The 14,441-nt window shown below is 36.1% G+C and overlaps 1 protein-coding gene across 5 annotated transcripts; it reads left to right on the plus strand.

Annotated features, from left to right (window-relative positions):
- The first annotated feature begins 229 nt into the window (after positions 1 to 229).
- On the plus strand, positions 230 to 13,238 carry IFT46 (intraflagellar transport 46). Of its 5 annotated transcripts, none has more exons than XM_071593828.1 (8): positions 230 to 520; positions 616 to 740; positions 5,684 to 5,877; positions 6,088 to 6,162; positions 7,808 to 8,072; positions 10,048 to 10,160; positions 10,985 to 11,112; positions 12,966 to 13,238. In XM_071593828.1, the coding sequence occupies exons 2-8, from the start codon at positions 729 to 731 to the stop codon at positions 13,100 to 13,102; spliced, it is 924 nt and encodes a 307-aa protein (XP_071449929.1). In that variant the 5' UTR covers positions 230 to 520; positions 616 to 728; the 3' UTR covers positions 13,103 to 13,238. The 5 variants fall into 5 exon arrangements, with proteins under 5 accessions (XP_071449929.1, XP_071449930.1, XP_071449926.1 ...); XM_071593829.1 differs by having other exon boundaries at positions 230 to 374; XM_071593825.1 differs by having other exon boundaries at positions 230 to 740.
- The last annotated feature ends 1,203 nt before the right edge of the window (positions 13,239 to 14,441 follow it).

Below are 14,441 nucleotides of genomic sequence, written 5' to 3' on the forward strand. Positions count from 1 at the left end.
ATGAGAGGGGTCACCAATCCTAAACTGACTAGTTTTAAAACATTTGAGTATACCAGTGTGAACTGTGGTAAGACGGTGAGGACGGAGTTTGATATAGGTGGTTTAGGTGGCAGCACATATTTGGTTCTATGTGAAGGATTGGTAATTGCTAGCACTCCCTACGAACACATTATTATGAATTTGTATCACTTCGAAAAATTATATTTAAGTGATACAAAATCATGCTAATTGTCTTGTAAATTAATGGTGTTACTGTCGACTTATTTTGACAAGATAAAATTTGTATTTATATTTGCCGCCAACAGCTTGCGATGTGTGTGTCGACGGGTCGTTGCCATGGTTACGATGGTATCTGTTAGAAAACAGTTTAGCAGGTGGTTACCGTGCTTTTTAGTTTGTTTCTTAGACTTGACCGTCATGGTTATTACTTTGTAATTCAATATAATTTGTGAACACCTGAAAATCAAACGGGTCTTACTTTGATGGTTTTCCCATTGCTTCAACCGTCTTGAAACTCGGGGTTTGTACAATAAATAGTCCTTCATATCATAACACTGTATTGAGGGTTCAGTTGTCAGATGTTTGATGAATGCATTGAAATTTCTGATGCTGAAGAAATAGATACTCCTCCTTCGAGTGAAGAGGCATCATCAAACGCTGTGAAGATCTCTCATTTCCAAGGAGTACGTAGAGAAGTAGTTTCAGCCAAAGGATCAGAAAATCCTAAAATGAGTAGTCAGGTTAGTCTCAGTATTTAGTTTTACTCTAGAAGTGGTTAGCTCTAAACACATTTTAAAATTTCGTTCAAAATTCAAAGACTCTGATCTGAATGAAAAATGGCAATGTATGTTATAATTATTTATTTATTATTTCATCTCGTTATTTTACAATTGTAAAATATAAGTTTTGTCATGTAAAAAACAAAAAAACACATACACCCATTACCTTGATGTAGTCAACTTTATTATTCAATTTACGTCCATATTGTGATTCTCGCATTGTATTCTATCTTTCATGACTCCCCTAGCGTAGCGTAGATTCCAGATTTCGTAGTAGTTCAGGTCATACATGTGATCTAAGCTGGGGTGAAATGGAAAACTATACCCAGGCAAGCACACCTTATAGAAAGATGACTGTGGATGGAAACAGCAGGTGTATCAGTATAGATTGATTACCTTAGTTGAATCAATGTAATCAAATGACACCTGGATTATTTTACTTTATATTAGAATTAAATTCAGAATATGGAGACTACTGCCATTGAGTTTGCCATGACATTCTAGTCCACCAGAAAACCTTACCACCTGGATTTTAAATGGATGTCTCCAAATTCTAACAGGATTTGAACCTGATTCCTTCAGTCAGCCAGACACTAACCCCTGAGTTAACATAACACCGTTATTTGATAGCTTTTATTTTGATGTGCCAAGAATACCTTTCAAATAAATCACTGTCTCCTTTCTTGTTTTGGTTTCTTGTTTTGACACTTAAGCAATAACTAATGAAGTGTAACCCAGATTGCCCTTCTCTAGGTGGAAATATGCCCAAAGGTTTTTTGAAGTGATAAAAGCAGAGGCTTCTAAAATGAACTCCTTTTTTACCTCTTTTTCCTTACCACTGTTTTGTGATTGATAATGTTGTGCAATTTTATATTTTTTCCTATTCTATTTCAAGGAAAGATACTCAGAATTGCTGGGGACAAGGAAACTATATCTTGGGAGCATGAACTTTTCCTTTCCCTTTGTTGAACTTTTCCTTTCGTTCCCCGAATCAGGCACAACCAAAATTGTATGGGTTTCATTGATCATAAGAGATGGCAAGAGTGAGACACTTTTGGGCAAAGTGGAGAAGGTTGGTGGAAGGAGACTGGAATAAAATGAGTGGATTTAGACAATTCAGAATTGTTCCTTTTTTGTCCTTTAAGCAGCAGTCAACATATAAAGGAGAGGGGGCAATTTACTCATGGGCCTTTTGGTTTTGGTTTCAAAAAGTATTGTTAAGTTAACCTAAAACACCCAAAGGCCATCATCCATCCATGCCATAATGCTCAGCTTCTTCCCTTCTCAGAGCATAGGTAAACTCCATTCTAGCTATCTTTGACTCACTACATCTCTCATAGTATATTTCATCCCTTTTTTATATTAAGCTTCTTTGCCATTATTTGAATCCTGATGCGTCCATCTCCGTGAGTTCAACCCTCCATCACCTCTCTTGTTTTACCATAATACAACATTCCTGTGCCACCATAATTTTGAATGGATAATTATCATTGTTTTATAACTATTATGTTATTGTACTAATTAACATAGGTTTTAGCTGGACACACTAACTAACCGCTGCTAAATTTATTTTGTGACTTGTGGCATCATACAATTTAAAATGTACATCTGACATTGTCCCTTTTTGCTCTTAAAATTTAGCTTCCATCGTTTAATGTTTGTAGAATAGAAATATATACTTTTCGGATTTGTTTTGAATTAGTTTATAAGTCATCATTATATTTTTCCACCAGTACATAGTAGCTACTAAGTTTAGACATTTCTGCTATTAAATGCTAACAGATTTGGACATCAGCCTTGGAGGCAGGATTTTTTTGATAGAATTCTGATAGAGCTCAATGAACTCTAGGCTATTTATTAGCCATCGATATAAATCTTAAATATTTATAGGAATACTCATGTTTCCATCCTATCATCCCACACCGATAACACTATGGAAAAGTGTTCCTTAGAGAAACGTGTTACCCGCCTCCAAACGGGAATATCAAAACCCAAGTCCTTTTGACTAGATAGCATTAATTTATTTTGCCAAAATGTGCGATGTTTACGTAATAAGATAACGGAGATAGAGGCAATAGTCAAACATGGTGGCTACAATGTGCTATGTCTCAATGAGCACTGGATCACGAAAAATGAATTTGATGTGTATAAAATTAGTGATTTTGGCTTAGCATCTTTCTACTGCCGATCTGTAGCAAAAAACGGTGGTACCTGTATTTATGTCTTGAAAGGTATGCCCTTCAAGGTAATTGACTTGGACAAATTCTGTCTGGAATTGCACTTTGAAATATCTGCGATCATATTGAAGGACCTGAATTTGATCATTGCTTCTGTGTATCGCTCCCCTAATGGTGTTTTTGAACACTTCTGCAATCAACTGGAACTAGTACTATCCCTATTCTTGACTCTGAAAGCCAATATCATAATTTGTGGAGATCTCAACATTGACATAACACTAAAAACTAGTGATTGTCAGGTTCTTGAAAATCTTTTGCTTTCTTATAATTTATACTGGGCAAACAAACAGCCTACTCGACTTTCTGCCTGCCTAGATAATGTAATTACCAATTATGGTCCTGAACTGTACAGTATAAGTGTTATTGACTATCTCCTATCTGACCATCAAGGTATAAGCTTCACTTTTAATACTCAAATAACTCAAAAGATATATCCAAATAGAGGTAAAACCATAATCGTGAGGCCCATAACAATAGAAGGTTTAGAGAGTTTCCAACTGCTTCTATCTTGTATCGATTGGCATGGTTTTTGCACAGACTCTGTAGAACAAACATGTTTTTCAAGTTTTTTAGGTAATTTCCTAGGCATTTTTGAGCAATGCTTTCGTAAAAAAATTCTAAACTCTACCCCCACTAAAAATAAAAAAATCTCTGGTATACTGGGGAGTTATTAGCTCTTAGAAATGATTTACTTAGTTACTACCACTCTTACAAAACCAGTGGAAGCCGGCATGACAAAGAGGCCTACTTGAAATACAAAAGAGATTATTATAATTTAGTTAGGTGTGCAAAAAATAATGCTTACAAGGATTTTATATTGAATGCAAAAAATAAACAAAAGGCAGCATGGAGTGTAATCAATCAAGAAGTTGGTCATGGTAATGGAAAAGAAAATCTTCCTTTCACCCCAGATGCTGTAAATAATTTTTTCTTAAAAGCTGTTGAAGACAATTTGTTCTCTCGAAAAGTAGATGCTGCCAATATTGGTAATATGCTGCAAAATCTTCCTCCGAATAATTTAAATTTTAAATGGAATTTTGTTACTCCACTTGATATTATATCGACTGTTAAAAAATTTAAAAAATCCAACAGTAAGGATATTTATGGTCTTTCTAACTCCCTAATAAAGGACATTATTGTGCTCATTGCGGAACCATTAGCAATGTTAGTCAATTTATGTTTTGAGACAGGAGATTTTCCAACAGCTCTAAAATATTCCAAAACAGTACCTGTCTATAAGAAAGGTGATAAAGATGATTTAGCTAACTACCGCCCTATTTCCATAGTCCCCGTTTTTGGTAAAATTTTTGAAGCTATTAGGAAAGATCAAATATGTAATTTTTTTGAGTTAAATAATCTCTTTTCCAAATCCCAGTACGGCTTTCGATCTGGGAAATCTACAATTTTGGCAGTAGAGTCCATAGTTAATTATGTCATTAATGCATTTGAAGAAAAGGAATCAGTCTCAGTGACACTATGTGATCTTAGTAAGGCCTTCGACTGTGTTAATCATTCAATATTACTAACAAAGCTAGAATATTATGGTATTAAGGGAGTTGCACTGAAACTAATGAAGTCATATTTGGATGATCGCCACCAATTGGTTGAACTTGATGGCTGTCGGTCTGCAGCTCTTAAAGTAAAATGTGGTGTACCACAGGGCTCTGTGCTTGGCCCAGTACTTTTCATTATCATGATTAATGATTTGCCCTGTAATGTGAAACCTAGATCTGTTTTATATGCTGATGACACTACTTTTGTGCAAAAGTGTCAACATCCAGAAGATGCAAAGTTACGATCTAGCGCTACCCAAAAACAGGCTAAGGAATGGTTTGATGTTAATCATTTACAATTAAATACTAACAAAACTCAGCATATTGTGTGCAGTCTTAAATCAAAAATAACTGATATTGAAACTGCTAAAATACTAGGAATCTATATTGATACAAAACTTAATTGGGAGACTCACATCAGTCAGACCTGTAATAAACTTAGTAAAGCTGTTTATATGTTAAGAAAGCTCAACTTTATCATTTCAAATGAGTATCGTTTAACACTTTACCATGCCTTCTTTCAATGTCATTTGAATTATGGTGTTGAGTTATGGGGTCATTCCCCTCATGTTAAACAAATTTTACTACTGCAAAAGAGAGCTATTCGCTCTCTTGCTAATATACCACCACGTGATTCCTGCAAACCTTTTTTTATTAGGTATAGAATCATGACTGTATTTTGTTTGTATATCTTTAAGGCTCTGATTCATGTGAAAGTTAATCTAGAAACTTACCAATTAAGATCCAACCTCCATAACTATTCCACAAGAGGTAAATCCAATCTAAATACTACTTATTGTAGATTGTCATCAACTTACAACACATTTCACAATATGAACATACGACTGTATAACTATCTGCCTACTCAGTTGAAATCAGATGGTATCCAGAGTTTCAAGAATAGGGTATATACCTGGTTACTTGCTCACCCACTTTACTCATTGGATGAATTCTTTTGTGACAATCTTCATCACATTTAAGAACTTATGTTTATATATTAAGTAATATTACGATTGACGACATTTAATATGGTTGTACCATTTTTAAAATGAATAAAGTATTATTATTATTATTATTATTATTATTATTATTATTATTATTATTATTACTACAGGATTCAGATTCCATGACGATTCCATCACCCTATCAGAGACCTCAGAGGCCAAAGGATCGTTTTAAAGGACATGCTGTGAGTCACTTGAATGATGATGATGACGATGATGAAGATGAAGGCAGTGAAGAGGATTACGATGATGAAGACGAAGATGATGATGATGAAGATGATGTTATCAAGTCAAAAATCAAAGGGTACTCATGATTTTAGATTGACGATTTTACATGAGCTGAACTTCACAGTCTTCATCTTTCTTAGATTGCTTCTTTTGAGTTTTTATTCTATGTTAACATACATTTATTGAATCTTTTTCATAAGAAAATCTGCTAGCAATATTTTTAGCTCATGGAGTGATTATACAACAAACTGAGTTGAGTTCAAATATTATTTATTTATGATTTCAGAGCATACAAGGCTGAAGATTATGACAACCTACAAGTTTCTCCTGCGATCAAGGAGCTGTTCCAGTACATAACCAGGTACCTAACAAATGAGCTAATGAATACTAATGCAATTTGTGCTAGAAATATCTTACTCCTATTTACAAAATGTCATTCACATTCAGTGCCTTTATATTAGAATCCTATTAACTAAATGTAGTAAAGTAGCTGTTTGAATTCTTGCTTTTCAAATTTTTGTATTAAAATGATGATACATGTTCATTTACTATGCAAACATGTATTACAAAACAAAAAATATCGCTGGTTATTCAGTAGGAATTTTTTAAATCAGCACCTACTAAATGATAGGTTATGATGGTCATTCAAAAAGTAAAGGTTGGACGTGAAAGTGCAACGTATTGGTTTGCACATGAGTTAAGAGTTCAAGTGGTTAATTGTGAAGCCAGAGCTTCAATTTTAATTACCTATTGACTATTACAATTGTGCATTTTGAATTATGACGATTAAAGTACATGACATACCCTAAAGTACCCCATACCATAAAGTACAGGCAATCCCTTTAGTGTCCAATTGAGGTTCCCAGGAACAGCGGTCATTAAAGAGGTGCACCGCAAGATCTTGATATAGTTTGGGAATGTCATTCAAAACCAAGAGTAACCTTGTTGGTCTTCAACAGTCACATTATTGAACAACAGCATGCCCCAAAATGTTATTTGCATTATAAATCTAATAAACCAATTTTGGGGAAGGAATCTGAAAAATAACCTAACAGCTCAGGTTTAGGGGCTTTTGCAGAAGAGCTAGCAAAAGAAGAGACCAACTAGCTCACCTTTACAATGAAGGACTCACTGAGCTCACTGTCAAAAACTTTTTAAGTAGGAGGGGCACAAAGGCTGGTGCCCAAGTATGACAGGCTTGCCTCAGTTTCTTGAAAAATACCTGAATACCGTGCATAGTGTTACAAGGCTCGGGTACTTGTTTATTGAGAAAGGGTGAGAATGGAGTATGATGGAGAAAATTGGAAAACAGATTGGAGAACATCTAGTGAAATGGTGGACCATTGAAGGCTGCAATAGATGGAAGAATGTCAGGTAGGCATGGAATAGGGAAGATGTATATGATAGACTCTTAAAAAAGCCATGATGAGCAATATGAAGGATAGGAAGCTATAGCAGGTGGTGTGTAGTGAGAATTGACTAGATTATATACAAATTATGAGATACTACTATTAACTTTTTTCGTATATATGATCATTATACCAACTTGCATTACTGGCATTTTATTTTTTACCCTAAGTACAATAAATACCTGACACAAAGATTTGTTTAATTGAATGGGTTTTTGTAGTCATAAAACAGCATAGGAAACCATATTAGTACAGTACCATGTAGTTTGCAATGACTGCATGTTTCCAAATGTAACACTTTGCTAGTATCTCTATTAAAACAACTAACAAGAATTTATTTCTGCAGAAATAAATTTAAAATGGTTACCTGAGCATTTATGTCAGATGTGGGATAATTTCTCAGTAGAGGAAAACTGATTTTCACATATTTATGATAAGAAGTCCTAGCACTACCAATTTCCCAAATTTTTGAAGATACGATGGAGATTGATGTCATCTTAAAGCAATATCATCCAATAAATAGCAGCTTAAAAATTCCTGTTACAAGCCTCTATCTCATCCAATACATTTATCTGTGACCCACTTCTTCTTTCAAAGGTATATTCCACAAACCATTGAGCCTGAGTACAAGCTACAGCACTTTGTCCCACCCTTCATCCCAGCTACTGGTGACGTGGATGCTTTCATCACTGTTCCAAAGCCGAGGGTTAAACTGGAGACCAAAGATGACGATGGGGGCATGACATTGGGGCTAACCGTTTTGGATGAGCCGTGTGCTGCTCAGAGTGATCCTGCCCTCTTGGCACTTAAGCTTCGGGCAATAGCAAAACAGCCAATTGGAGAGGATACCAAAAAATCAATTGTAAGATGAGCTATTATCTCCTATTAGAAAATTTAACCCCTTCAGTGGTGACTTAATTTTTCCAAGTCATACCATTAAATTGGTTGGGTTATGAAACCATTTAGACCACAGATCTTTCTAGAATAGAATGTTATAGGTAGCAGAGCAAGCTTGGAACTTTGCCAGGCATACTATGCATGAGGTTAAATGATGATGATGTATTTAGTCTACTAATAAAGTACCAAAAGTTTCTTAAAGGTAATGAACAACATTAATTTCACCAAAATCAACTAAGTTATGACTAACTATTATCAAATCAGTGTTAGTTATTTGCCAGTTCTTTGCAGCTTTATACATATATCTTGGGTTAAGTCATTTAGTCAGCCTGATGCCATAGAGTAATGAAATGCCATCATCTTTACTAGCTGTTTAAAAACTCTTATTAGGTACCCATTCACTGAATGAAAAATGTATCTTGGTAGCATTTATTTTCCAAAAAATAGTTTTGTACTCAGTACATGTAAGAAGATGGGGGAATAGCATAATTGCTAATATTGTTCACAGATTGAGATTCCTACCATTCTTAATGTTTGTCTACCAGTTTATTAGGATCTTGATGGGCAGGGAGACTAACCACTCCTGTACTTCTATGCCAAACCGAGCATGACACTTTACAACCTCCAAGTATGAAAACATTTTTCAACTCTGTGTACCTTCTACCTCCCTTCATTCTTTCTAACATCCGTAATATTTTCCATCCTTAGTTGCCAGTCAAGGTAGATTTATGGTAGTCGTAGGGACTATAATTCTAAGCCCCACATAATATGATACTAAATGTACTGAAGATCTACATCACAACATACTATTTTTTGGTTCCATAAAATTTCAACCTGCCTTCATGTTATTCAACTACCTATATTTCCAATATGTTTCTCCCACTACTTCATTTATCCAATACTTTCCCTCAAATCACAGTCTGTAACATTCTATCAGTAACCAGCATACTGTATATTTTCCCTACTTTGAATGCCTTTATATTTCTTAACAATCTCTACCTCCATTTCATAATTGTCGTCTTTCATACCATATTCAGTGGTCTGGGTTTTCAATAAATGCAGCTATGATTGCTATCTATTGAATGACATACTAAATCCCTTTGATCATCTCTGAATCTAACTAGTTCTACAATAACTTCCCCACTATTATTTCATTCCTGGGGATCAAGATGATGCGGGGGCTAACGTACTAGCTTCCCACCCTGAGGGCGTGGGTTCAAATCCCGGGAGTGTTGAATATTTTTCAGAGGTATCTCAATCCCTACTTGAGGTGCTTTGTGGAGGGCACTTTGAGTGAGTACGCCGTCCGTCAGATGGGACATTGAGCTGCGGACCCCTCTTGCGCCTTTCGTAAAGAGTAGGCTAATGCCAACGCCAGGTTTCTCTCCACCCTTCACCCTTTCTTGTCCATCCCCTATGGTGCAGATGACCTTAGCTATCGGTCACCTCCCCTAAATACTACTTATTTCATTCCTACCTCAAATCCTTCCCATGCCTCTTGTCATTTCCTATGCATAATAATTGCCAATAAAGCAGACATGCATGTTGAAAAGCATTGGTGATAAAAGACAACTTTCTTATTCCCCAGCTTGTACTACCCATTTGATACTCACGTGTGAAGCCTGAGGCATGGTTGGGAAAGGTCACTCCTCCATCCAGTCTACTTCTTTGTATCTTCTGCAAACAATTTATTAATTATCTCAACGTACTCTGCATTCTTAAAATCCATAAAGCCAACAAGTACACTCTGGTCATATTCTATATTCCGTTCTAAGTGTGCCATCATTATGTATTTCTGCATCATGTATACCCCTCTTCTTTCTAAACCTAACATGATCTACCCTCAAGGAAAACAAATTATGCATGAAAGAAAGGGAGTTCAAATGATTATTGGTATGTAGTTATGTTTAGAAATAATACCAGGCATTATTTATTCAAAGGTGGTAAAGAAGATTGACTCTTCTGAAAACAGTTCTAAGGTTATTGAATCATGGATCAAGGATATTGGAGACCTGCATAGGAATAAAGCATTGCCAACAGTTCACTATAAAAGGTTAGTGCATGGTTCTCTCAACTCTTCTACGCTGCAGCTAAAAAGAACAATATGCCTAGGGGCTTACTAGAACATGAAAGTGTGAGCTGTGCACTATTACTTGGCTCCCATAAGAAGCCTTCTGGTAGGTGTGTCCCCAACCACTGACCAATTAATCTCAATGCCAGCCAAGAGGTAAGCCTTTAGATGTGCTTGAGTGGGTGCAAATATGCTGATTAACCTGGGACCAAAATTTTTAGGGTGGCAAAAGAATATATATTTACAAAAATGATCTTGTAATGAATTTGGTGAAGTAGCCCTCTAGGCCTTATGGTTCTCTAGTTTCTTTTATTGTTATATGCAACTCCAAACATTTTTTGACAAGAATTCTTCCTTCAGCTTCAAGGTATTCTACCTATTAAAAGTGAGTTTTGGATGACTCCTAATATCAAAAGAACTTCTTGTTTGGCCTAAATTGTTTCCTTCTCCAGCTCATTAGAACTTTTTCTTTCTTCGGCATAATCAACCTTGGCTTTGGCAACAGCAGTTACAGTATACTTGTTATAAGAAATCATTTGGGAGGAATAACCCAGGCCAATCAGATTCAATAGTGCCTTGAAGCGCACATAATTATTTAGATTATTTTATATCTTTTACCAAGGTAAATCACCTCTTCAAAAATCTGATTACAGTGCAACAGAGGTAATTGCTATTCCCACAAACTGACATTTACAGTGCTTTTTCTAATGAAAATGGTTATGCAAGTATAGTGACTGGGTAAAGCATACTTTCATGACAGGTTATTTTGTTCTTTGCACTCATTTTAGTTTGGATTTATTTTAAAGGCCTATGCCTGAAGTTGATGCCTTGATGCAAGAATGGCCAGCTGAGTTTGAGGAGGAGCTAAAGAAACTGGAAATACCAGCAGTTGACTTGGAGATGGGACTAGACCAGTATGTGGACATTATATGCAGTAAGTAGCCAATACCTAAATTCCTAGATCAAGGCAGAATATGTCACTTCATCATGAGATTTGTAGCAGCATGAACTTTGGTATATAAATATATCACCCTGTTTTAATGTCAATTCTTCTCTGATATTGAATTGATCTATGATTTCAGTGTTATTTATACACTGTCCCACATTGTCATGGGTGAACTTTGAAAGCCTTACTGTTTCTATGTATTGTTGGGCACTATACAGTCAATGTGTACTTGTAAACAAATTGATTAGCAATAATAATCACTTTCATTCATTTATGACAGCAATGGTATGAAAGTAGACATTAACTGAAATTAATAGAAGTATATCGTAGTTGATTCAAATTGAAATAATCAAACTTTGTTTATCGTGGAACCTGTTGCTTGGAAAAACTATTAAGTCCCTTCACAAATCCTGTGTATTTCTAAGGTTATGATGGAAAACATGTTTAAATCAGATATGGAATTTGTAGATAGCTAAAATAGGCATCACTACCTGTCTCATCTGAAAACTGATTCATCAAATTGTGTGTGAGGTAGAAGATAGAATTCTATCACTATTTAAAATTACCTTGAAGTGTATTGAATTTCTTGGATAAATGAAAATCTCAATTGCGCTCATTAACCAAAGACAACAGACCACAAGACATTTTTATGCAGACAAAACCACTCTATCTTTCAGGACACAGCCATCATAGATATTATTTGGGAAGACATAGCCTTGTAAAAGGGATACAAATTCTAAGGAATAATTAATGATGTTGCTCTGTGGTCACTTAGCCCAGGAAATGAAGAAGCCTCTTGTCATAAGGAAATAAGCTTAAGCACGTTGTTTAAAAATTCTGAAAGTGGAATCTACCATCTTAAGTGGCAAGCAGTAAGAAGACATGGGGGACAGCTAAACTGATGGAGGAATGGCTGAATCATTAAATTGAAGAATGGTTTTAAATAAAACAAGTTGTACTGTTTTTTGTCAATTCTACAAGTCATTCAGATCTCCAGCTGAGCAATACATACTTGTTTGGTTCCGGAGTGATACAAATTGATTCCAGTTGGTGGACAATGTGTTTCCGTATGCAGGAAACATTATTGCAGATCTAATCCCATGACTTATTTTCTGGCTTATACACAGTCAAACGATGATGCAGAAACTCTAAATCACTGCTTAGGATTACCAACCAACCATGTTGGCTTCCAAATCTGTGGAAACTTATGCCAAGACAGCACTGAAGCATTTCCTCAGATGTGGCTTTTCCATGGATGGTGTCAATATACAGGAAGAAGATGAAAACAAATGAAGCATGAGAAAATGAAACTGAGCCCAGTTTGTAAGGGTAACAAGAACCATAATGAGTTAACCAATAAAGATAGGAATGTGGTAGTTTGTGAATATTCTGACTTCTGTGACCTGAATAAGCAAAATTCAGATGGTGAGGGTTATAGGGTCAATTTAGTGGCACATGCAAGTATGGTTTGATGCTTCTCCGTTGATCTAATGGTTAAAGTATCTGATGGAAACAAAAGGAATGGAAGTATTTAGGAATGATTTTATCTATTTTATCACTAAGGCATCACTCCACAAAGCCATTTTGAGGTATAATTGTGCATTGAACACTTTTATATTAGGGGGAACCTGGGACAAAAAATTTGTCCAGTCCCCTTGGATTCCACAATAGACTGTTCCTTACAATTTCAAATTCAGAATTATGTATTACTTTGGAATTCTCATTTTAAATACTTTATTCTTCATCTAAAGCAAATAGGGAAGTAATCATGTACTCTAACATCTTGCTAAATGCAATCAACAATTACGAGACTGATTCTAACAATCAATGTTCCTTTACAGGTCTTCTGGACATTCCAGTGTATGAATCCAGAATTGAGTCACTACATCTCCTTTTTGTACTTTATGCATCTATTAGGGATGCTCAAAAGTCAAACAATATGATGTCAAATTTCCAGGTCCCACAAGGAGAACAATGAGTACTTCATGACTCCATTCCATTTATTAACCATGTGATATATTGATGCAACAAGAGCAATTGGAAATTATCTACAATAAAAGTAAAAGCTATTGATTCTGTCATGGAAAATGCAGTATTTAGCTATTTTTATGTATAATGCCAATGATAAAAAATGTATATATGTATATGTAATTACTCTCTACATTATAACTGTAATGTGAACGACATTTTCAATAAACCATACATACCATACAGCATTCCATTCTCTAAATTTAGGTGAACATAACTTGTTGTGCCATCTAAACATCAAAACTAAATATGTTAGTGTCCTTCCTTTGTGTATCTACATTCTAAAAATCTTCATCTGTGTTCATATATATATATATATATATATATATATATATACATACATATATATAGGGGGTCGCGGTAGTCCAGTGGGTAGAGCGTTGGCCTACTGACCAGAGGGTCCCGGGTTCGATTCCCGGGCAAGGCACTCTGGGCACCTGCAGCTCCACGCAAGCTAAAGTGATTTATCGGGTACCAGGTCTTCCTGGGAAACCATAACCGGCACAGGGAAAGGAACTGGCCCCCCTACCCTGATGTGTGAATTTTCACACGCCGTATAGGGCTTAGTACTGGGTAATCTCTACCATCACCTACCAAACCGACCTTCGGGTTGATTACTGTGTTTATGGTTTACATATATATAGAAACATACATACAGGGTTCATCCGGGAAATAAGTGTACTGACTACTGATTTTTTCCCGCCGCTCCAGGCGCGCCCAGCACCGCTCTGACGGGCTGCGATTGGAGGGGGGTATGTTGGCAAGCAACGCTGAAAAAGGCAGTCGGCTCTGAGCTGTGGTGTAGTGAGGAGCTCTGTTAACGCAAACCTCCACGCTCGACCCACGTCACGGAATGCGATGCCGAAGTTTTTGGAGCAGCGTTGTTCCATCAAATTTGCGGTAAAGCTTGGGAAATCGTCTACCGAAACTGTCGGTATGATTAACCAGGCTTATGGGAAGTCAGCCATGTCCAGAAACATGATCTTTCGGTGGCACAAGATGTTCGTGGAGGGCAGAGAAGAGGTTGACGACGAGTCTTCGAGAGGTTCCCGATGATGCCTTCGCGGGAGCGTTCCAGGAATGCGAACGCCGCTGGAACAAATGTATCGACTCACAAGGGTTCTATTTTGAGGAATATTAGCTTAAGATATGTAAAAGTGTAATAAATTTTTTTCCTGAGCTCAGTACACTTATTTTCCGGACGAACCCTGTACTTATATCTATATATACATACATATATATACACATATATATATATATATATATTTATGTGATCTTTTTGTGGGTGT

The sequence above is a fragment of the Hetaerina americana genome, unplaced genomic scaffold, assembly GCF_022747635.1.
Source record: "Hetaerina americana unplaced genomic scaffold, ioHetAmer1.1.p SCAF_6, whole genome shotgun sequence".
Lineage (NCBI taxonomy): Eukaryota > Metazoa > Arthropoda > Insecta > Odonata > Calopterygidae > Hetaerina > Hetaerina americana.

Excerpts from the sequence above, each read along its gene's own strand:
- IFT46 (XM_071593825.1), top strand. The coding sequence starts at position 579 with ATGTTTGATGAATGCATTGAAATTTCTGATGCTGAAGAAATAGATACT. Across the intron at positions 741-5,683 it reads ATCCTAAAATGAGTAGTCAG|GATTCAGATTCCATGACGAT; the intron begins GTTAGTCTCAGT and ends TTATTACTACAG. Across the intron at positions 11,113-12,965 it reads GTATGTGGACATTATATGCA|GTCTTCTGGACATTCCAGTG; the intron begins GTAAGTAGCCAA and ends GTTCCTTTACAG.